The sequence below is a fragment of the Babjeviella inositovora genome, assembly GCF_001661335.1.
Source record: "Babjeviella inositovora NRRL Y-12698 unplaced genomic scaffold BABINscaffold_2, whole genome shotgun sequence".
NCBI classification, from domain to species: Eukaryota; Fungi; Ascomycota; class Pichiomycetes; order Serinales; genus Babjeviella; species Babjeviella inositovora.
The window spans coordinates 1,765,454-1,788,536 of NW_017566839.1; the positions used below are offsets into that span (position 1 = coordinate 1,765,454).

Sequence of the window (23,083 nt, forward strand, 5' to 3'; positions counted from 1 at the left end):
GAGTTGGTGGCTACAACCACAGCCTTGGTTTCGGTAGAAACATCACCGTTAGAGTTGGTAACAGCGATACCAGTGGTGTAGGTGGTTTTACCGTTACCATTACCACTGGCATCGGTGGTGAAGGTGGTTAAAGAGCCACCGGCGTTGGTGGCTACAACCACAGCCTTGGTTTCGGTAGAAACATCACCGTTGGAGTTAGTGACAGCAACACCGGTAGTGTAGGTGGTTTCACCATTACTGCCGGCGTTGGAGGAGATAGTGGTCAATGAACCGTTAGAATCGGAAGTGACAATGACAACCATGGTTTCCTTTGAAACATCACCGTTAGTAGCAGTAGAGTCAATTTCGGTGGTGTAGGTGGTGTAACCACTACCGCCTTCGGTAATAGTGGTCAAAGAACCATTGGAGTCAGAGGTGACAACAACAACTACGGACTCGGTAGAAACGTCACCATTAGCGGCAGTGACAGCAACACCAGTGGTGTAAGTGGTGTAAGGACCGCCAGCCACGTCTGAAGTAGTGGTACTTAAAGAACCATTAGAATCAGAGGTGACAATAACAACCACGGTTTCCTTTGAAACATCACCGTTAGCAGCGGTTGAGTCAATTTCGGTAGTGTAGGTGGTGTACACGCCAGCGGCGGAAGCAGCATTGGCCTTCTTGCGGGCCTGGTTACACTGGTAGGAGCCAGCTTCCAAGGCTGGGGCCAATCTAGTGGAGTAGAAGGGGAATAAGGTAACGACAGACTCAACCTCAGCGTAGTCGAAGTTGTCACCCAACAAGGTGGTGTAAGAGTTGTCGGTGTAGGTTTCGGCCATCATAGCGAAACTCAACAAGTTGGCTGGAATCTGGTTGGTGTATGGAGCGTAATCGCCCATGTGAGCCTTGAAGTCATCTACGAAAGCGGTGATGTAGCATGGGTTAGCGTCTGGGTCAGAGGTGTCTCCAATAGCAAGGACCAACGAGGCAGCATACAAAGTAGCGGCAGAAACGGTGGAAGCTCTCATTTTATATTGATATGGAGGGGCGTGAGAAAACTACGTAGAGGCCCACTTAGGGGAGGCGTCCGAATATTTATAGACGCGTAGCAAGCGCAACTGCCATCTTGACCGGGATAGACGAACCCAGTTATTCCAGGAAACGTGAATGGGAGTCAATGTCCAGAGCTTGGGTGTGGGACGGGAATGAAATAGAAACAGCAATGGTGCAGGCGTCTATGCATCGACTATGGAAGGGGTATCTTGCATAAAGAACAAGGGCTTGCAATATCAACACAGCCGGGTGAGGCATTGATTGAACGGTCCTTTGTCTTATTCCGGTACACGTGTGACGAGGTTTCTAGAGCTACACAGAAAGAAAGAAAAAATGCCGCTAAAAGAGGTTTGAAGTGTGTTTTGGTGCAATTGAGCCTTTGCCTAAAGGTTCTGATCTCTGGAAATCAGCAACGCGTTATTTCAAACCACATTAGGCCCAGCTGAAATTGGTATAGCTCCGTCTAACAAAAGATTTCGTGCGGCGCACTGATTCTATGTGCGGGGAGGGCATGCCATGTTGGAATCTTCCAAGTACCCTCCTTTTTCAGCTCGAGATGCATACATTTAGCGCCTGTGGCTCGCATCTAGTGCAGCCTTGCTCTGCTGGTGCACTCGCGCAAACCTAGCTTACAGGATGGCTGCAAAATCCCTATTGTTCTCGTGATTAGCTGGATTAGCCATAAATGAAATTCCGGGAGATGTGCCAGGAATAGGGGGTTTATCAGCTATGCCTCGATATTTCAAACCAAGCGTGCCAGGTATGGTATAAACAGGGATGTATGACCGAGCATGTTTACGCGACCAGCAATGCGTCACCATGTCTTATACCCAGCACCACCGCCGTGTCAGGGATGAAAGTTCGTGTAGGCGGTATGCCAAGCTCTATGTGTACCGCAGTAGAGTGATCCAGCACCGTTACTGGGTCGTATCAAGTTTCAGGTCTTGAGATTCCCATACGGCATCAATTGGAGCCCGCTGCGAACTGTCACAACTTAAATTGCAACCTCCCATGGTATTTTTTTTTTTGCCTTTCTTCATGTAGCTTCGTCAATTATTAGAAGGGATCTGCGGCGGAGTATCAGCAAGCAAACCCTTTGGACTTGACTACACGCGTGCATGACGGAAGGGTGCGCTAAAAAAACCACCAGGACGGCTGTGCTTCTCAGCCGCTGTGGTAGCGTAGCTGAAAGTCCCCACATCCATGTGCCAGATAGACACCCAAAAACTCAATCCAAGTCCAGAGCCAAAGCTATACCGGATGAGCTGTTAAGCCGTTATAGATCAGCAGCGTTCTTGGTAACCCCGAAGGTAGGAGGGAACTCTAGGTTTATTAGTGACACATGAGAGACCAGAACATGCTAGATGAGACCAGAATATATCAGCATCGATTGGCTCAAATTCAAATGGATTTTGATTTGCTAGCTCGAATAAATATATTGGTTTATAAAATTTCAGCGTAAACAGACCCGAATACCGGCCTCTATCGGTTCTTTAAACTACATGTATTGCATAACTTGACTTGTACAATTAAAGCTTAGGCCATGATACAATCAGACCAAGCAAGAATTAAAAACGGGTTGTAAGCTTACAACAAAACCAAACCGGCCAAACCGAACAAAGCGGCGGAACCAGCACCGACCTGAGCAGCACCAGCCTTGGAGGAGGAAGAAGCGGCAGAGGAGGCGGCAGAAGAACCGGCAGAGGCAGCAGAAGCAACCTTAGAGGTGGCAGCAGAAACGGCAGAGGCAGCCTTAGAGGTGGCAGCAGAGACAGCAGAGGCAACCTTGGAGGTGGCAGCAGAGACAGCAGAGTCAGCCTTAGAGGCGGCGGCAGAAACGGCAGCAGTAGAGGTGACAGTGACATCAGCGGCAGCAACAACGGCGACACCAGTGGCCAATAAAGTAACGGTAGATAATCTCATAGTGTGTAGTGATTAAGTGAAGGGAATCTGAGGGTTGAGAAAAGAGTCGGGCATGTGCAGGTGGGACGGCAGGGGTTTATATACTCCCCTTCTGGATGCTTCGTTTTGGGATGCGACTCACCAGCGAAGGGGAATGAAGCAGGAGCTGTGTAACGAATAAAGGCCCAAACGGGTTAGACATTGAACTTACTGATGCATCTTGCCGGTGTACGATAGCAATGCTAGTTTCATGCGCATGTCGCGTTGCTCCACCTGCTGCATACGTCTCGATGGTGTTTGCTTTCTCCTGCGAATTCCTCGAAAAGAAACAGGGTGAACAGAACTCTCCTTAATTCAAAAAATGGGTATTTGGTTGGATATCAGCATGACCAAGATTCAGACCTCAAACCAACGGCTGACTTTTGGGGGTGTTAATTGAGAGCTGTGTGGGCGAGATTGAGCTATTTCCTTGCTTGCTGAACCGTGGAGCATGTACTGCAGAACATGTATCGTGACGTGTACACGTGCGAGGTGACGTGCTGGGGACGAGAATTGTCTCGTACCAACAATCCATGGGTCTTTGGTTGCGCCACTACGCCAACAAAGATACCCATAAATGTGGCGCCCACTGAAATAAATGGCATATGCGTATTTGCAGCAGGAGCTGTGGCTTAGAATTTAAGTATGGGGCATGAACGCGGAAATTCGGAATTGTGCATGATGGGTTAGCCCGAGGAAAACTCTTGATTACTGCACGGCTGGGCTTAGTGGTGCTATCGAAGGATAGGGGTTAAACTATCAGCTAATATATGGCGAGGATGGCGCTATCTGTCAATAATCCCGTTAGAACGCGCTTTAGGTGGCTGGGAGAAGAGACCGGTTGCTAAAACACTGTCATTCCAAGGACAACGCCATACCAGAATTTCAATCCTCCATGCTTGACGCACAGACTGCACGGTTCCATCACAATCACCGGCACCGGCCAGTGAACATGCCGAATAAGGCTGCGGCTGTAAAAGGGCTGTTTCTACTGGAATGCGCAAATCTCTTCTTTGCTAGGTCTAGGCTGATGGGAATGAGCCATAGCCCCCAATTATACCTCGCGCAAACGAGGGTAGACCGGAAATGCGAGATACCAAACTCTGTCACAAGGCAAACCCCCATGGTCTTTGGCTAACACCAGAAGGAAAGCGTGCGGCGTATCTGCAACGAGGCGTGCCGTGCAATACACTGCCCCTTAACGACACGCCTACAGGAAGACGCGTTCAGAATTGCCGACTTAACAATAAATGTCGTGCCAACGAATGTAATTTTCGCGTCGGCTTTGTCGTTTAGGTCTCTAAACGGGCCAGGTGTAGTTTTCTACTCAACGTCACCCATGTATCTGCAACCTACATCCATTTTAGGATTCTTGTTCGTCGGCCCGAATAGAAATGTAGATGCAAGCCGTGATCATGCCATTATGTTAAAAAAAAATACCCTTGGCAGGTTGTCTACAGACACCCATAATTATGATGTCCTTACAGGTCTAGCTGCTTACAGGAGTTTACCTTTACACAGGGTATTACTGGACACCCATGAAAATCGGGTTTGGCCTGTGGTTGTCCTAAACATGTAAAGGGAGGGGGGGATTATAATTAGCGTTGGACGCCGATAGCATCTACTCTGTCGGATATATAGACACCTAACAGCCCATCAATGCTGCCTGTGTAGTTCAAGCCAAATCGAATACCCCACTAATGCAGCATTAGCACTAGGCGGGATCGGCTCCTTGTCTAAAAATCCATGTGAATGGTAATCTCCCCCAATTATATAATAAACTCTTTAAACCCTTGCGCAAATCAGCTGAATGTTACGCTTATTCTGAGTACACCGAGGCTTTATATTGACCATAATGCTGGCCCTTTACAAAGGTAAGATAAACTGTTTCGGCTACCGCCAGTAGAATGCTTTAATGTACACTTAATTATAATAACCAGAAGCTCGAATAGTCTGCAGCAAGACCTCTTCACGGTTGCTCACAGTTATTCATGTGTCAACGTCGCCAACAATACCAACAACTTCACCATCTCTTGCAACCCCATGGACGAAACGCTCTCCTCCTCGTGTCCGCCCAGTTCAAGCAAGGCATCGCGCTTGAGCACCCCCACGGTCAATTTGTCAAAGTGCACCATGAGCTCGCGCACCTGCTGGATGACGGGCTGATTGGCCGAGCCCATGGAGAGGAGCACCGCCGACACCAACTGGAAGATCGGTACGAGAAGCTCAAAGTACGAAATGCCGTTGGCAACCGCTAGCGGCTTGTCCAAGGAAAATTTGACGGAGACACCGTGCTTGGACTCGTCAAACACCAAGTCGACGCCCAAGTCGGGATCGACGCGCAAGAACGCGGCGCGGCGGATGGTCTTGAACAACTCGCACTGCACCAACTGCTGCGCACCCTGCTTGGACGCGGCGACGCGGATGAGAAAGTACAAGGTAGTTTTGAACGCGGTGAGCTCGTACAAGAGCGTATCAGCACTGACGCCGACTGCGGGCGCCCCGGAAAGCTTATCACCGCGCGGCGCGCGGCACAACGTGATGAGATCGTCTGTACGGGCAATGGAGCGCACCAACAACGCCAAGTAATTGTTCTTCATCATGTCCATCAACACAAAGTTGAGCTTCCCGTGCGATGCAAGGTGGCACAACGAGTCCATCAAGAGCAATGACGTGATGCGTGGCGCGCCCTCGCCGCAGATAGAGTCATTGCACACCACGCCAATGAGCTTGGGCGCACACGCCTTGACCGTGTGACGCAAGTCGTGCACCACGTCCGCGCTACCCGCGACGCTCTTCAAGTACTTGTTCGCCAACACGTACAAGTCCGAGCGCAACGCCGGCGATGACTGTGCACACACGATTCCCGCAACACACGTCTTGAACAACGGGAACATGCGCGCGGCGCTGAGCGCTACATTGGCCTGGTTCGTGCCCGCACCCACTTCTGCCGTCAACACGGCACGGTCACGCTCGTATATATCGTACAAGTATACGCTTAACGAAACAAGTTCCTCAGAAAAGGCCACGTTCACCTCGTAGTAGTCGTTGATCTTGGGCAAGATGTACTGAAACACCTCCAAGATAAAGTTCAGACGGGCGCTGGTGGTCATCCCATCCGTCACGAGAACCTGGACCAACTGCACCCAGCGATGCAACGCGGTGAGCTGCAAGCGTGTCAAGTCCGCAGCCACGAGGTGGCCCGTGAGGAAGTCCGACAACTGCGTGCCTGCCCGCATAAGGTCCGTACGGAACGCGGTGCGTGCGGCAGGCGCGACGGTTGTCTTCATCTGCAACGTGCACACGTTCTCGAGCACCGCCACATCGAAAATGCCGCGGGGGCCGCACGTGTCACGGAGCGTAACTTGTGACAAAAGGTACGCGACATTGTAGCGCGCGCCAAGCTCGCGCGCGGCGGCGGTATCAAGCTCGTCAAAGCCAAACTCCAACACGTCGAGGAAGTTCAACACCTTTGGCGCGCCGCGGAGGAAGCCCTTGGCCTCCACCAAGTCCGTGACAAACGCCAGCAAGCGTGAGAGCGCGCCACGGCGCGAGAGCTCGTACAACTCCATCGTCACGTACGCGAGGATGTTGTTGCGGCAGCCGATGAATGAGAGAAGCGCACCTGGTCCGGGCGACGCGGCTGCAAAGTCGGAGGCCAAGTCTGCATCAAACGTCTGCGCGTTCCACTGCGTCGCACGGTCGAGCTTCACGTCAAGCTTGAGCAACATGTACAACATATCCGCTTCGCGCAAGTAGTCCATGACCAGCGTCGCGGTGAGGCGGTCCTTGCACAAGCGCACGAGAAGCTCCAGTCCCAACGCTGCCAACCGCACCGGCGCGTAGTCGACGTTAGTGGCAGTTACCGGGCCCAACGCCTGGACGACAAGCTGGATAACGCTCTTGAGGACGGAGCCGTCAGAGCGGATGGTTCCCTGTTCGTCGGGCGCGCCCAACGTGAGGATCGATGGCGTCTTGATCGTGAAGCCGAGCAAGAAGTGTGCGAGCGACGCCGACGCCATGAGGTTGTTGGCCAAAAAGCGCAAGAGACGGAGCTTGAGCACGTAGTTTTCGGCGGAGTCGACGGGTGACTCAAGCTGGGAAATAAACCCAAACCGGATCCTGGTCGACTCGTCAATCGAGCTGAGGCACGTGAGCATGCGTCCACCCGGGAGACCGTCCGCGACGAACGGCGCAGACGCGGCCGCACGCGCAAGAATGTCGAGCGCAACGGTTGCCACGTCCACGTACGGCGCGCCCACGTAGAGTGCTACGTGCGCCACGACTGGCAAGTGGAACAGTAATGCCTCTTCAAAGCATTTGAGGCCGTGCGTGCCCACGCGCGTGGAGGGGAGATACACTGTGCGGTCCACGTCGTCCTTGAGCACTGGCAACGCTATGTCAACATACACTTCCTGAAGTTCCACGACACCCATCACAAGCCGCAATGCGTCGTGCACGGTCGCCACCGCCCGCACGCCCGCATCAAGCCCGTCCACCCCGACGCTCAAAAGCTTAAAGAGGGCACCGTAGACCTTTTCGGAAAACACAAAGTTGAGTATGGAGAAGGCAGGGTGGGCCTGGAGGAAGGCTTTGAACGTCGGCGGAAATTCCAGGCCGGTAACCATCAGGAGGCTTTGGAGCATCAGACTCTGTCCGAGCGGAGAAAGGGTTTCGCCCCGGTACACCACATCGTCAAGGCTGACACCCGGCAACGCGGCGGGCGCGCTGTCCAAGAGAAACTTGAAGTCGACGTCGCCCAAGCTTGCCACCGCCATCGCCAACACGCTCCCCTGTAACGCGTCGTTCTCCGTCACAAACACATCGGAGAGCAAAAACTCAATGTACGGCCACACGCCGGGCGCGCGGTAGCCAGCGCCCAAGTCGTACGGGAAGGACAAGCGGAGCTTCTCGGTGGGGATCGTGGCGCGCGGTGCAAAGAGGCTCACGAGCAACTCGACAAAGCCGACGACGTCGGCGCGCGCAGTAAGGCGTGCGCGAAAAAGTTTAGGCGCACGCGCGAGGTTGCGAGCCTTCTCGGGCGCGCGGAACGGCGCATCCTTCTCTTCTGGGATGTGCTCAAACACCCATTCGTCCACAAGACGCCAGAGGTCGTATCTGACCTCTAGGTCGTCGCTGCTGATTGCCAGAAGGACCTCGAAGATGCCGCCGTGGAGCGGCGACAGGAGGCGCAAAAACTGGCCCAAAACGGGGCCGAACTTCTTGAACAAGTCGTTCTTCACGCCGGTGGTTGCGTGCGCACCGATGTGCTTCAACACCCGCAAAAACCCCGCGATAAACACGAGGGAGTCCTCGCCGAGCACGGGGTCCGCATCGTGCGCCTCTGGCAGCAACGCCTTGCGGTAGTACTTCAAAGAGCCGAGGATGGATGTGAGGGTGATTGCATCCGGCGCGGCGCTGCTGAGCAAGCGGTAGGCCAGCTCGGCGTTCTCGCACGATCCAGACGCCAATGCAGCCACCATCAAACAGAAGGTTGCGGTGATGAGCGGGGATGTGGTTGCCTTGGCGGCCCACTCGAGGAAGCCAAAGAGCTCGGTAGAGTCCGCAGGTATTACGGAAATGTTGCCCATGGTGGTGTCGTCCATGAAAGTGGTGTCGCTGGCGGTGGGCGGTGCTGAGCTTTTCCAGAACGCGGCAGAAAGCTCGGGGCGGCTTGCGTAGAGGTAATGCACTGCGAGGTAGAAACGCTCCAAGTCTGCACGCTCTGATAACTCGTCGAGATCGACCACGTCGGTCTCCTCGTCCTCGTCATCCTTCGACAAAAGAGTGTCTTCTTCTGAGTTTTTCAAATACACGAGCACGGGCGCACAGTTCTTGACAAATTTGTAGACAACGTCGTGGAGTAACGGGAGCACGAGAAAGAGGAACTGTGGCGAGAACAGGTCGTGCGCGGCACGCGCGAGGTATTGGGTGGGCGCAGCTGCGTCCGCGTCGAGCACCTGTACCGGGACCAAGCGCGGGATATGCTGCTCCAACAAGGAGCGGAAGTCGTAGAATGCCTCGTGCGGAGGCTCGACACTCATTTCTGCCGCGACGCACATGAACTGCTCCATGGCACCCGCGCCGATCGCCGCAAGGGTGCTGGCAATGACGTCGTTGTACTTGAGCTTGGGTTGGAGCGCGGGGCGTGTGTGTGCAAGGTTCAACGCATGCACGAAGAATGCCATGACGATGAACGCCTCGAACGGCCGCTGTTGGAGGTCCTTTGCGGCGCTGAACTGTGCAAAGAGCGCGACGACGGCCGCTTCGTCCACGAGCTGCGAGATGTAACCGAGCAATGCGGGAAGATGGTGCATGAGAAACGCATCGTTCGGCTGGTATGTAGCTGTGTGTGCGAGTACCTGGTTGAATTGCTTGAGAGTGGGGGACTGGGAGAACAAGCCGTACAAGATCTCGCCCAAAATCTGGTGCTGTTTGTACAAGGTCAGACGTCTGAACTGGACGTTTCGCATAAAGACGGTGTCGTAGTCGGCGGCCGTGAGGGGGATTCCATTTTTGGCCAAGAGGACGTGTTTTGCGATTTTTTGCTTGACATCGGCAAGTTCAGCCTCGATTGTGGCCATCGACGCGAGCACCGTGTCGAGCAGCGGCGCGGTGAACGCCGCTTCCACGTGCGCAGGGTTGTTGACGAGGTACGAGGTGAGATAGAGGATGTACATACGTCTGTCGTAGAAGGCTAATCTGCCGCTATCGAGGAAGGATGTTCCCTGCGATTCCTGGGATGCATAAAGCAAAACCTTGGCGGCTACCATTTCGTCCAACCCCAACTCCTCGGCCAATTGCGCCGTCTCGAGAATGAACTCCTCGTTGAGGTTGTATTCTGTGGCTTCGCCATCAAGGTTGATTGTCACCTTTTTGGTTTCCGTGAGCTGCTTTCTGGAAGCTTCGCTTTTGGGCGGTGTCGTTACAAGCCCGGCCAAGTCTGCCGCGAGCGACTCTAGCAAGCCGGGTGCGCTGGTACCGTTCTTGAGGTGAGTGTATAGCTGCACAAACGGGGCCGTCGACCACGTCAAGTTTTTTGTGGTACTCATGGTGGAGTGCTGAGTAGATGGGTAACGAGTAAGGGCAAATCAGTGCCGTTTTTAGATGTCAGGAAAAAAATAACATAAGGTGCTTATGTAAGCGTTTCCTGCATTGAGGTGTACAGTTGAGGATGTAAATGAGATTATGGATGAGGTTATGGATGAGATTATGAATAAGATTATGAATGAGATTATGGGTTAAATATGAAATATAATTGTTTTCACAATCTAATTTATCAGATTCCGACAACTTCTGGGAGCTTGTTTATTGGCTCTCGACCCACAGCTGCGTTAAAAATTATATTTTATACTGCAGTAAGCCATTCAAGTTTTCACTTCCCTACACTCAGAGGAAATAGAGTACTCCTTATCCTACAATCCCCTGTTACCCAGCCAGGCCAAAAATTTAATCACTAAATCTAATAAAGCAGAGATATGCGAACCGCACCATACTCCAGTCCAATTGTTCCGGTATTAAAATACGCCCGCGCTTGTATGTGCTCTGGGGCGCTTGGAGGTGAGAGGATTCTCCTCCAAGTCTAAGGTTCTGATAGTGGAGGGGAAGTCAACCCCATGTATGCTGGATAGCCCCGTGTTTGAAAGAACGAGCTCTAAAAGGCCATCAGGTAAGAGGAATCGGCGTAGCTGGTATTTGGTAAAGAGACTTGGGTTTGAACTTAGGTCAAGGTGCTTCAACGACCTGGGAAAGACAAGTTCGAGGGCCATACCCTCATTCTCAGTGATCCCAAAACAGTTGTTTGGTAGGTAGAGACCTTCTAAAGTGCATGGAAGGCGGTGAATAAAGGCAAGGGAGGATAGCAAGCTGCTGCTGACAGCCAAGGACGTTAGAGACCGGGGAAACTCTATCCGGTCCAATGTCGCCGAGTAGATGCTAGATTGGACGATATGCAAACGTTCTAGCCCTTCGATCAACTCGAACCCAAAATCATGAAGCAGGGGACAGCACACCTTTAATTCTTTCAATGATGGAGGTAGAATAAGATCTGACATGGTTGATAGCTTGTCGCTCCAGACGTTGAACTTGGTCAAAGTTGGAGGTAGCAGAATTCCTTCAAGAGACAACGGCACATCTTTTCTACTGCCCAAGGAAAGAACTTTGAGATTCGCAAACCTCATTTTATTGAAGTCGCTAACTGAGAACTTTCCCATTCTTTCGAGGTCCAACGTCTGTAGCGCCGGTGGTAACGCTGCCAAAAGGCCGCGCGAACAATCAACCCCATCGAAGCGAACGGAAAGCAAGGAGAGAGGAAAAAGTCTAGAGCGTGAAACAGGGAGAGGGTCCCGCTGCACAATTATCGTGAGCTGTTCCAAGTTGGGTGGTAGCTCAAACGTCAGCCAGTCGACGAACGAGCACATGAGTAACAAGCGGTGGACGTTTACAAAAACCGGAACGTCGGCTTGGTTCAGTTCGTCTCGGTTATAGAAGTAGCAGTTGACACTGAGCAGTCGGAAGCTCTCCAACCTTTGAAGTGCTTCAATTGCTAGAGTTCTGATATCTCTGGTTCGCACTGAGATTACACCCTTGTTCATAGGGACATCTGCAAACTCGGGTCGTCTGGAGAAGCTTTCAAATTCTTCAAAGGACATCAGATCGTAGGGGTTGCTTCCTGGAAGTTGTGATTCCCAGATTCGTAGTTTGGAGAAATGTCTGGCAGCTGCTAGATCTTTCAACTCCGGACAGTTAAAGAATGCAGGCATGTATGTTTTGGGTAGAAGGGCAAAGACGGTTTGAATGATATGGTCGGGCATCTGTGCCAACCGACCATAGTCGACATCGACTGGTTTCATCTTGGTAAAGTGGGTTCTATGCAGATTGTTCCGTGACTTTGATTTCCCCAGGATTGCTAAATCCCATTCTTGGCTGGGGTACGCAAGCGTTGATAAACGTGACCTGCATCCCAAGCCGCACCGAGCTTCTATCAGTTGAAGCTGGATATACAATGGCCATTTCCAGAGGGATGCCGCTTAGGATTATTCAATGATATTGCCGTAGGCACCCTAGAAACCCCCCCCCCCCCCCCAGAACTTTTTGATAACGTAGTTTGTGTCAGAGCAAGTTTATCCACCTGCATAATCGATAAATTTTGCAGATTTTCAGACCTCTAACGATTTGTTGAAAGGAGAAGCCTAATAGTCGGCGAGTCATGGACTAGTCATCAACCGGTTATGTGCGAAGGAGTATTTAGTTTAGATATTACGATGGCCTGTGTTTTGCATGACTGCTCAGAGCTTAGGTGCGATCTCTAAGCCGTTTGTTGGCTAAATCCAGTCAGTTTGAGAGTGCGCCACGAGCTTCAAACTTGTTTTGGCCTTAACACTGAGAGCTGTCATTTGGAGAAGAGACGCGTGGGCTGAGCTTAGAGATTGAAGAAACCAGGGTTTGGTCTGGTATGACTCCGGAAACCGATTCACGTCTCAGTTCGTAAAATCCCACCCGTGGATGTGGATACTGGGATCGACTTCAGAGTACCAATATAATTATCAGGGAAGGGTGACGGACAACTATAAATGGATGAAACTCCTAACTAGCCCTTTATCCACCTCGTTATTTTTTCCATAAAGGTCTGCACGATTATGTAGTCCGCGACCAGCTCTGGGTTTAATTCAAAAATTGATGCAGGCGGTACCCTTGCCGTAGCTTGCTCTTTCTATTGTGATACGCCAGAAACTCCAATGTCAGTGGGGATTATGCGAATGGGCCGTTTTGGATCCAGATTTCAGGGGCCAGCATATCCTCGGTAAAGTATAAACAGAGTACCATTATCTATTCCAACGAAGCAACCTTAGATGGGGGACAATTATCAACCCGATGCTTCGCCTGCCAGAGTGGACAGCCTTGGTCACCTTTCCGGTCCTTTCTGCAGCCGTTTCTAAAAACTCACCATGAAGAATTCACTTAGTGCAGACGACAAAAGCCAAGGAAATTTTGATGATTTAACTAACGTGATGCAAGCCTTAACCAGGGTGACATCTGCAAGTAAACTCCCTACAGTAGTCGTCGGGCTTGATGCCCACTTGGTCTGGAAAGGCGCTTTGGGTTTAAGTTTCTATTATTGCATATCAGGTAGCGACAATAAACTTTAAGGTTCAAGAATCACTGGGGCGTCTCAAATTTTACGCGCCATCATAGCTCACCAGCTTCAAAAAGGGTACAGCCCCATAGAGAGTTACCCTGATTTTTTTTTTTTTTTTTAAGTATCTGAAGTGAGGGAGGTCTCTTCGGTGTTTATACAGTATGGACAGAGAGGTAGCTATCTGTCTAAACTTTGGAACTTGGGTTATGCTCAAGTGGAAGGCCGCGTGCTAAAACAATAAACTTTTGCGTTGGCCCTCCAGAAACTACTGAGTATGCAGTGACAAGGTTCTACCGGTAATAGACCCCATCACATGCTCTTATGCTGTGAAAACTGAAGGGGTTAGAACGAGAAACCGATTGTTGAGGGCTGACCACATTTCTGCCAAGAGTCTATGAACCTAGCTAGGCAGCTGTAAGGCATCCTTTACTCTTCTGAAGATTTATAAAGTATTGCCCCCGAAGGCGACACCCATAAAATCATTTGTCTGGTAAACATTAGGGTTAAATAGAAAATTGCATGTTATCATTGCAAAGCATAGCTTCATATATTATAACAGTATAATATCCACTTTGGCGACAGACTTCAATAATTAATAGTTTAGAGCCTGGATGCCTCACCGAAGGCACATCCCGCAAGCCGGAATATCAACTGCGTAACGGTAATGCAAGAATGTCACAAGCATAATGCATTAAAGTATCGCCTAGGGTTGGACCTCACGCTAACGCTGCCAAGGAACGAAATTCCAGTTGACCCTGGAAAAGAAAGTTCCAAACCATGCACGTGAAGGCTTGTGCAGGGATTGATACGAGATGCAGGGTTTAAAAGAGTCAAAAACGGCTAGTTGGATCTGCATGGTGGAGATGTGCACGCCTTGTAGGGCGGAGCTTATCGATCGTGGACGGAATTCAGAATGAACTATAGGGGTTGAATGCAGGGCAAACGATACTGTGATCCATTCGCGACATGGCTAAACTGCACTTTGATAACCATGCTTTCTCTAAATGGGCATGAACCAAGGGGCTGAAAATAGAGCTTGGGTAACTAACCATTTCCGCCCCAATATTAGGTGTAGCCAGAAACACTCGAAGCGTAACATTACTATCATGGTCCATACAAGAACTGTAATAGATTCGCGGGTATCTATTTCTTGGCATACAGGTGATGTGGTGTGCAGATACTCCTTTTAAATGCAGGACCCATGGAGCCGAGACCAACGATCTGGATTACGAAGGATTGTACTGATAATTAATGGGCAAATATGCATGTGGGTGACGAATTCAGGTGGATAAATGCAAATGCTAATACACAGAGTTACTGTTTCTGACTCGCGTGGTTAAGGAGGTCTCAGGTCAAAGTGTAAAGAGTTTGTTAGCGTGTATATACTTAGCTTATCTCCGTGTGGCAGTTTGGCGACGGGCTCTTCCGCTTTCCCGATCTGTTCCTCGTGCAGGAATTTTCTGTATCCCTGGGACTTGAGATGTTGGACTACCAGATTTATCCATTCAGCGAAAGGTGCATACTGCACGCCCGTTAGCCTATACCCCCGCATCAAAGAGCCCTTTTACCTTCATAAAAACAGCTGTCAACTTGTGGTTCATTCCAACCATGTTCGTTATAAATACAGATTCCTAGGCTAATTGTCTACTTGGTACTTTCAAACTGCCAAACGACATATCTAGGAGCGACTTACAGCCGAAAGATCGCTTATTGATCTCGCCTAAAATAGGCACGCACTAAATACAGCACCACTGCATATGCATATGACCTGCAGCTGTACATTTTCAGCGCACCATTTGGTCTGCTACTCCTTTTGGAGGCTATACCAAGACAAACTTCACGGACCTTAGCAGTATGCTATATATTAAAGACAAAGAGGTATACAGCCCTTTTGTATTTCGTCTGGTTTTGTGGGAATCGGCACCGTTGACCTCTAAATTGAAAATGTATTCTGTGATATCAATTTTCACAATCTACTATGTCCCTGGGGTATACGCAAGAGAGTCTACCTGTTTAACAGGGATTAGCTATCCTCCTGGTCCATAACTAGTCGTCTAGTGAACCCTGTTGCTTAAGACCCTACTTTATGAGATTATAATTATCTAGCGTTAGGCTGCATTTCCACTGGTTCAATCTTGGGATAATAAAAATAGTGACCTTAGAATTGCCTCCTAAAACTTTTAACCAAATGATATATAAAACAGGTGATTACCCCAGTTATTTCGGACGTTTTTCTCAAACATCACAGCCACCATGAAGCTCTCTCCATTATTTTTAGTCCCCTTCTTATTCCAGGTGGCCACTGCCGCTATCAATATCACCACTGTCAGCACCAGTATTACTAACCCAACCCCATCAAACCTCTGTAATTCCTATGTTACCTCTGGCGGTCTGGGAGCGAGTGCCTGGCACGCTACGGCCGATTTCTATGCCGCTTCCACTAACGATGTCGCCATCTTAGGAACCGGAGTAAGGAGCTACAAGTATATCGTGCAGTGGTTCTTCACCTTTGACAACCCGTTAGATGCCACTGGGTTTAATATCAGCACATTGACTGCCGCTGTTTCTTTGCTCACTACTCTTAATGTGGTTGTTAACCCTACTCAGGGTGGTTTTATTCTTTCCTATAACGATACTGTCACCTATCCAATTGTGCTCGGTGTGGATCTTACAAATGGGCTCAACTGTTTCAATTCCTTGATCGGCTACACTCTGATGTTTACAGGTGGGCCAAGTCCCCAGACCGTTATTTTGGGGTCCTCAGCTTTCTGGCTCAACCCAATTAACGGCTTGACTTGTACTATCAGTTCCATTACTTCGGGCTGTATCGCCTTGGGATACCCAGTTCTCGGTAACTGTATGACCTGGGGCCAATGCACGGGCACAACTCCACCTCCTAGCGTCATAACGGCAACCATAACTTCTGTTCAGTCCAATGGGTGTACGGTGGTTAATAAGGTGCTTGAATCAGCTTACACTTATAGCACCACATTATTTCAAACGAATACCTACACCCTCACTCTGACCAGCACATGGACATCAGCAACGACTACTATCCTTTTTATTCCACGGTATGGTACTTTCTACTCTACTATTACCAGTACTCAAACTCAAACAGTTACTCAAACTGCGTTAGTTCCCAGTGTTTCCACCTCGTTGATTAACGCTGTTACTCTGTGTCCAAGCTCCTCCGCTCCTAGCTCTTCCTCTCCTAGCTCTTCGGCTACTAGCTCCTCCTCTTCTAGCTCCTCCTCTTCTAGCTCCTTCTCTTCTAGCTCCTCCTCTTCTAGCTCCTCGACCCCTAGCTCATCCTCTCCAAGCTCTCCGACTCCAAGTTCCTCTGTGCCAAGCACTTCTGCTCCAAGTTCTTCCGCTGATCCAAGTTCTTCAACTGATCCACGTTCTTCAATTGATCCAAGTTCTTCGTCTGATCCAAGTCCTTCAGCTGATCCAAGCTCTCCTGCTGATCCAAGCTCCTCCGCCGCTTCAAGTTCTATGGTTGACCCAAGCTCCTCCGCCGCTTCGAGCTCTTCCGCTCCAAGTTCTTCCACCTCTCCAAGCCCCTCCTCCGCTCCAAGTTCTTCCACCTCCCCAAGCTCTTCGGCCGTTCAAGCATCCTCAGCCGCTCCAAGCTCTTCTTCCCCGGCGTCCGTTTCTCCAAGCTCTTCCTTACGAACAAAATTCGTTACGGTAACTGAATGGGTTAATCTGTGCTAAGAATGCCAGCTTGTCTCTTCTAGATATACCCATAGAATTGTATTCTATATTATTGTAAAATATACCACCTTCAATTGAAATATAGATGGATTGTATGCTCGAAACGTGTCGCCTTCACTTTGCGTATGCATCTGTGACAGCGCGTTTGCGATCCAACATTATCGGACCCACTGCCGTATTTTCCGGTTTCCACGTCTTTGTACCAAAATAAATGAAAAATAATACCCTTGTCTGTCCAAATAAAGTCTTGATCCAGTAGAGAAATAATAAATATGCAGAGAAGCTGCAATCAAATTGTATGACATGGGGTTCAGACCGTGGAGTACATGTAGGTGCCACAGGATAGAACGACGACTGCCGCGCCAAATTACAGTTATCAAATTAGGCTAATACCTGGACCGGATATATGAAAATACCTGTCAGAGGTACAAGTAGAGTGAGATCGAAAGAGCCATAATAGCGGGGTACCACTGCTTCATGGTCTAAAAAAAGGTTAAGGGCGGGCCTATCAAACCAGGGAAATGTTTCTGCTAAGCATGCGAAAACATTTTTACACCGCTCGCATACAGTTTCCAAATGACAATCGGTCCTTCAGTTAACCCGATACTATGCGGCTGTACAGGGAAGGTACAGGTGAGTGTGAAAACGGAGTGTAAAGCAGATGCGCCGTCGTACAACCAATGGACTTCAATATAAATTCAACGATTTCCATAAATGACTTCATTTAAAGCCACCCACTAAAAATGCTTCCCCTTACACCAATGCCTCACATTTGCTACCCATTACATCATAGTCAGCACCAAAAAGAAAGAATTTGTCCTAAGACGATCCCAACTCACCAAACGTTCAACCCTGGATGTGCTAGCTCTAATTCTCTTTCCCACATATAACCACCGTCAAACGTATTATCTCTGATTCTTAAACCTGTCAAGCTGGCTGGGAGTTCTAAGCATTTAATGGCCTCCTCGGACAAACTGTTCTCCTCTAGACCTAAATATCTCAACTTTGACGGAAGTTTGGTTAACCCAGAGAGGCTCGATAAGCCCTTCTTAGATTTATGGGAACCTTCTGATGAGTCGCTGTTTCCTGAAACACAATAAAGTGGAGTATCACACTTTTGGTCCGCCAAGTCCAACCTTTCAAGGGATTCGGGCAACAGTAACTCGTTAATAGCGCTAATAGCGTTACTTGAAAGGCACAATTCCTTCAATTTTGGAGTAAACTGTACGGCATCGATTGAGGTAACCTTGTTATTATAAAGATCCAACTTAATTAGACCATTCGGAAAATGGACATTGACTAAGCTGGATATTTGATTTTTCCCGAGAAATAAATTTTCTAAGCGTGATGGAAACTCAACATTTTCCAACGAAGTCAATTGATTACTCCCAAGGCTCAAAGATTGAATATTGTTGGGTAGCCGTCTCGAAAGCAGTTCAATATTATTGCCATTCAAGTTTAAAATGGTTAAGGTCGGTGGAATATTGAGTCCCTCGACTGAGACCAATTTATTGAAGCTCAAGTCTAAGGAGGCCAATTCCGGTGGAAGACTGAGCCCGTCGACTGAGACCAATTTATTGGAGCTCAAATCTAAGGAGGTCAAGGTTGGTGGAAGATTGAGCTCTTCAACTGAAACCAAATTCGTGTTCTTGAGATTCAAACTAGCCAAATTTAGGGGGAAGACAAGGTTTCTTGGCGAGTACAGGATAAATAACGAAGGGTTGGTCAGGAGATCAAGAATCAGGAGGTTCTCTGGGAACTTGATTTGGCATGTCCTGGAAATGTCTGTGTCTTCATCTGTTTCATTTAAACGACCAAAGGAGTTATGAGCGAGGCTGAGGATTTCTAAAGACCCCGGTAGTAAGTTGACAAAATCTAGCGATGTTAACAGGGTGTTCTCAACCAGTAAAGAAACCAAGCTCGGAGGAAACTTGATAATGCAAATCTCAGATGATGAAAGACTCGTGTGGTTTAAGATCAATTCTTTAAGGGAATCCGGAAACGTATCAACGCAAAACTTCTCTAAAGGACACCAGGTGATGGATAGCTTCTTCAATACCAGAGGTAATTTCTGTTGTTCGAAGTTAGTGATTTTTAGACCCTCAAGTTCCAAAATCTCCAACAGAGGGGGTAACTCAAATAGGTCGTCGATCTCTGTCATGCCAGGCACGTGTACCAAATGTAAATCTTTTAAATTGGGTAAGTTTAACTCATTGAAAGCCTCAGTAGAAAAGCCCTCGACATTCCGTAACTTCAATCTCTGCAAGGTTGAAGGAAGGCCGGCGTACGCCGACATTGATCCCCAGGGAATCATCGAATAAAATTCTTGGAGAAACGGTGGAAAGACAATCCTTGGAGAAATAGGATCATCATCAAAGTCATATCGGTAATAATGCTGAAGGTCAAGTTTGCGTAAGTTGGGGGGCAAAGATGGCACGTCCGGATCAATATAAGCATGCGAAACGGATATTTCTCGGATGCACTCCTGAATTAGTGGAGAAGACGGCAACCAGCCCCAGCTAAATACCGTATAGTATTCAGAATTCGTTACAAACTCTAGAACAACATTGGAAACAACTGAAGACACTTTGGTGAACACTTGTTCGTGGAGGAATGTAAACTCATCGACGTTTTCACCAATTTCTGTATCTACCTCTATCAAGAGCTTCTTAATGCAAAGCTGGTCAAACGTATCGCTGTTTACCAAAGCTTCAAATTCAGAGATAGCCATAGTGAGGGCATCATTATATATATATATGAATTATATTCGGATGGCAGTTCGCAGAACATCAATTCAATTTTCGAGTAGTAGCGTCTCCGAGCCACCAAAGCGAGACTCGCATTCTCCGGGTTCATCACATCGGCGACTGTGGAAAGTGGTAGATAGGAGACGATCTTTTCGACAATCTCCAACGGAAGGATACCACCAAATAGAGGAATTTCGTGCGTATCCATGTTGGCGAGGGGGTAGTGAAAGGTGAGAGTAGCGAAGGAGGTGTGGGGTCAACAAGTTTGTACAGCGTGGAGTAGATACTCTGAGCCTTATAGAATCTGGTTAGTGGGGTTTGCGAGGGATTTGGCTAGCTGGTGTTAGGGGCTTAGTTAGAGTGAAGCTGATGCGATGGACGCAACACAGGCAGCGGGGTTTGTCAGGGCTCTGGTCCATCAGTGCGGGGAGTTTGCTCGCCATGCATTTCGTACCACATTAACGTATCCAAACAAACCAGATAGCCCTGCATTCCCAAGATCACGTGGTGGGTGGCAAAATCCTGACTCATCTAGTGATGTCGGTAGCTGCAATACTACTCCACATGGATGCTTGGTATTTAATATGAATAGCACAATATTGGTTGATATACGCCGGGCACAGTAGTCTCGAGGTAGGCTACAGGGTAGGGATGCATAGTAAGCTGCATAGTATGTTGCATAGTAGGGATGCATAGTAAGCTACATCATATGTTGCATAGTAACCGGTAGTGGCCATATGTAGGCACTGGCCTCAATCATTCAAGCTAGAGAAGAGAGAGCAGGATTGAATAAGGTGAGGAAGATAGATTAGAATTAATGGTGTCATGCAAAGTAATTATAAGAGCAGATGAAGTAATATCAGTGGAGATAGGCTGGGTGAAGCTGGCCAACTTGGACAGCGATGACGGTAGCATTGGATACGGTAAAGATGTCTTGGATGACTGTATCGCCTATATCCAGTGTATCTGCCAGTGTTACGTGCAGAACCTCGACTGGAACGCCCTTAGTGACTCTTACGCCAAGCTCACTAAATACGCTCTACCAACTATCACCAAGTCCTCTGTCAGTGACATTGGTACGCAATTGGTTTCCTGGGGTAACTCGGCCAAGTCTAACAAGAAGTTGTCTGCCTCCAGCTTGCAAACCCTCATGAAGAGTACTACTCAGCTCCAGGTGCTTACCCAGGGCTCTGTTCCTACTTGGTCTATTGGTAAGAAGTACAGCAGTGCTGGCTTTGGTAAGATCTTGGTCAACTATGGTAACATTTGCCACCTGGGTAAGGTTTCTGATACCAATGTTGCTGCTATCAACGGTGTTTTGCAACAGATTGACTCTGCCAAGATCTTTTAAGTTCTAGCTGGCAATTGTTGCAACTAAATATATCCCTGAACGGTTCATTATCGCGTTTTTCTTGACCTTAATTCTTATTTTCCAAGTCACATGCCATAAAAATGGCAGATTGTTGGTATTTTTTTTATTTACTTATCTAATATTGAATGTATTATGTGTTGTGCAATTGGTAAAACAATTTTTAGGGTGTCGTTTTCCTTATTGAAGTGGGTGATTATCAAGTCCTGAGTCAGGTATTTATAAGGAGGTCGATCCTTCCCTCCTTTATCCTATATACATTATATAGAATACCAGTATTACTATTACTATAAGTAGATATTCTACCCTTGAGGTAGAGATACACCACACAGAGTGTCCCACGGAATTAATGAAGATGTTAGATCGGGTGATGGAATTCTTGAGTCAGCCAATTTGCAGCCGGCGGGTTTATGCACACAGGCTCTTGCTACCCGAACCCCGTTCTAGCCCCCTTCAAATACTGGTTCATAAAGCCATCTAGTGGCACATGTAAACCGACAAGCACTGAAGTGTTTTTCAGAAGAGGGACCGCTGATTTATCCCGCCTTAGGTGTGTAGAAGATGCGGCTCCACTGCGTCGGCATATACAAGCCCACAGCTAAACATGCTCTATTATCAAGTATGGAAATATTATTAAGTGTAGTAATATTATTAAGTATGGAAATATTATCAAATATGGAGACAGTATTAACCGGCAATAAGCGTGGATAAAACGATATGACATTCAATACTAAGCTGTATCGTAACTCAGATAGTAAGTCTGTATGCAGGCACTTACCTCAAACATTTATCCCAGGGTTTTTCGAGGCGCACAAACTAGTTATGCACCTGCGCAAACGAGACGCAGGTTGGCGACTGTCCTTTGCCATCTAGCTGATTTGAGACGAATGGGCAAAAGATCAACATGTCCTGCGTACTAAGGAAACTGAGCCAAGTACTTGGCAATGTCAAAAAGATTGACTTGGCAATGCTTATTTATGGCCAATAGATGCATCTCACGAGCCACCTCGAAGGTATGATTTGCAAGAATTGGGAAGGGTGTAGTAAAGGTGCCATTCAACTAGACGGGAGTCGGAGCCTATTGTCCTTTCACCTCCGATAACCGGACACCCTGTCATGGTATCCGCCTCAGTATATAAGGCCGCCGACTACCCTTCTCTTTTAGATATCTTACATAGAAAAGGATTCTCTTTTAGCTAGCTAACAGTATCCACTATTACCCACTAGATATACCACAAAGGGAGTATATCTTGGTATAGAATAAACTAACAACTACGTAAGTAGATATATAGTCTAACAGACAAAAACGGTTGGTTATATGAGAGCCGGCTTACGTCGTCTGAAGCAGACATTACCTGCAATGGGCGCTAGTTTGGTATACGAATATCATGCGACCACTTCCTAATACATCCCTCTCTGGCGTGTGTCTGAAACAGGGTCAAGGCAAGGATGCGTCAAACAGTGTATTCAATAACAACCATGGTGGTCATTTCCTGAACGGAGAATGCATGTATGGCTTTCCGCCAAGACAATTAAAGGGGTCTGCCCTGCATTCCTTGAGTAGGCCAGGATACTCCAGACTTGGGTACACTGTAGGGCCCTAGTAGAAGAGGATTTCACCTGCCTATTCGGCCTTTTCTATCCCAAAGCGGCTCGCCCGTGATAAGGTGCATGCAACTAGTTGAAAGAAGTCTTGGCACACCCCAATCAAACAATAACCAACTACGAATTGCCTGTGTTGAATATGTATTATTGTTTAGAAGGTTCACGATTATAATCAATATACTTGCTGCCATTGGGAATCAGCAAGTGAGATTGCTGCTCAGAATAATATAAATATCGGTCAAATCCTCCTCTTGGAGTTATTTTCTCATTTATTTTCTCATCTTATACACCATCAAATAAACAACTAATAATGAGATTCTCTAACATCACCCTTGCGACCATCTTGGTCTCCACCGCTTTTGCCGCGCCATTGGCCGATGCCAAGGCCAACGCCGTCGCTGTTGCTGAACCAGAAGCGGGTTTGGTGTCCTGGGCCGAGGGCCTTGTTACCGGTGCCGTCAGTGATGTTGAAGGGTTGTTTGTCTCGCTTACCAGTGGTACTTCCCAGAGCTTCAACACCAACTCTTTCGGTAC

At 48.4% G+C, this 23,083-nt stretch overlaps 8 protein-coding genes across 8 annotated transcripts in view; 2 read left to right on the top strand and 6 right to left on the bottom strand.

Annotated features, from left to right (window-relative positions):
• Positions 1-1,409, bottom strand: part of BABINDRAFT_160332 (uncharacterized protein) — a 2,070-nt gene extending 661 nt beyond the window's left edge. Inside the window, exon 1 of the mRNA XM_019128169.1 lies at positions 15-1,409. Coding sequence (XP_018987482.1) covers positions 15-1,007 — 993 coding nt within the window. The 5' untranslated portion in view covers positions 1,008-1,409. The remainder of the gene's footprint in view (positions 1-14) is intronic.
• A 141-nt stretch (positions 1,410-1,550) lies between these two features.
• BABINDRAFT_160333 (uncharacterized protein) lies at positions 1,551-2,330 on the bottom strand. The gene has a single exon (XM_019128170.1). It carries the CDS (start codon positions 1,851-1,853, stop codon positions 1,662-1,664), a length of 192 nt encoding a protein of 63 aa, XP_018987483.1. The 5' UTR covers positions 1,854-2,330; the 3' UTR covers positions 1,551-1,661.
• A 209-nt stretch (positions 2,331-2,539) lies between these two features.
• Positions 2,540-2,957, bottom strand: BABINDRAFT_160334 (uncharacterized protein; the record flags this gene model as incomplete). Its single annotated transcript, XM_019128171.1, has 1 exon — positions 2,540-2,957. A coding segment is annotated over one exon (338 nt), but the record flags the coding sequence as incomplete, so codon positions are not given.
• Positions 2,958-4,011: 1,054 nt separating this feature from the next.
• Positions 4,012-4,429, top strand: BABINDRAFT_160335 (uncharacterized protein). The gene has a single exon (XM_019128172.1). The coding sequence runs from the start codon at positions 4,060-4,062 to the stop codon at positions 4,267-4,269; it is 210 nt and encodes a 69-aa protein (XP_018987485.1). The 5' UTR covers positions 4,012-4,059; the 3' UTR covers positions 4,270-4,429.
• A 428-nt stretch (positions 4,430-4,857) lies between these two features.
• BABINDRAFT_46440 (uncharacterized protein) lies at positions 4,858-10,001 on the bottom strand. Its single transcript, XM_019132119.1, has 2 exons — positions 7,690-10,001; positions 4,858-7,608 (listed from the first exon to the last, which is right to left on the bottom strand). Exons 1-2 carry the CDS (start codon positions 9,744-9,746, stop codon positions 4,959-4,961), a joined length of 4,707 nt encoding a protein of 1,568 aa, XP_018987486.1. The 5' UTR covers positions 9,747-10,001; the 3' UTR covers positions 4,858-4,958.
• A 212-nt stretch (positions 10,002-10,213) lies between these two features.
• On the bottom strand, positions 10,214-11,859 carry BABINDRAFT_160337 (uncharacterized protein). The gene has a single exon (XM_019128173.1). The coding sequence runs from the start codon at positions 11,823-11,825 to the stop codon at positions 10,491-10,493; it is 1,335 nt and encodes a 444-aa protein (XP_018987487.1). The 5' UTR covers positions 11,826-11,859; the 3' UTR covers positions 10,214-10,490.
• Positions 11,860-19,330: 7,471 nt separating this feature from the next.
• On the bottom strand, positions 19,331-20,015 carry BABINDRAFT_160338 (uncharacterized protein). Its single transcript, XM_019128174.1, has one exon. It carries the CDS (start codon positions 19,781-19,783, stop codon positions 19,529-19,531), a length of 255 nt encoding a protein of 84 aa, XP_018987488.1. The 5' UTR covers positions 19,784-20,015; the 3' UTR covers positions 19,331-19,528.
• A 2,844-nt stretch (positions 20,016-22,859) lies between these two features.
• BABINDRAFT_6767 (uncharacterized protein) lies at positions 22,860-23,046 on the top strand (the record flags this gene model as incomplete). The annotated part of the gene is made up of 1 exon (XM_019132508.1): positions 22,860-23,046. A coding segment is annotated over one exon (187 nt), but the record flags the coding sequence as incomplete, so codon positions are not given.
• Positions 23,047-23,083: the final 37 nt, after the last annotated feature.

Excerpts from the sequence above, each read along its gene's own strand:
- BABINDRAFT_160333 (XM_019128170.1), bottom strand. The coding sequence starts at position 1,853 with ATGGTGACGCATTGCTGGTCGCGTAAACATGCTCGGTCATACATCCCT.
- BABINDRAFT_160338 (XM_019128174.1), bottom strand. The coding sequence starts at position 19,783 with ATGGATACGCACGAAATTCCTCTATTTGGTGGTATCCTTCCGTTGGAG.
- BABINDRAFT_160335 (XM_019128172.1), top strand. The coding sequence starts at position 4,060 with ATGCGAGATACCAAACTCTGTCACAAGGCAAACCCCCATGGTCTTTGG.
- BABINDRAFT_46440 (XM_019132119.1), bottom strand. The coding sequence starts at position 9,746 with ATGGTAGCCGCCAAGGTTTTGCTTTATGCATCCCAGGAATCGCAGGGA. Across the intron at positions 7,609-7,689 it reads TTGGACAGCGCGCCCGCCGC|CCTCCTGATGGTTACCGGCC; the intron begins GTTGCCGGGTGT and ends GATGCTCCAAAG.
- BABINDRAFT_160337 (XM_019128173.1), bottom strand. The coding sequence starts at position 11,825 with ATGAAACCAGTCGATGTCGACTATGGTCGGTTGGCACAGATGCCCGAC.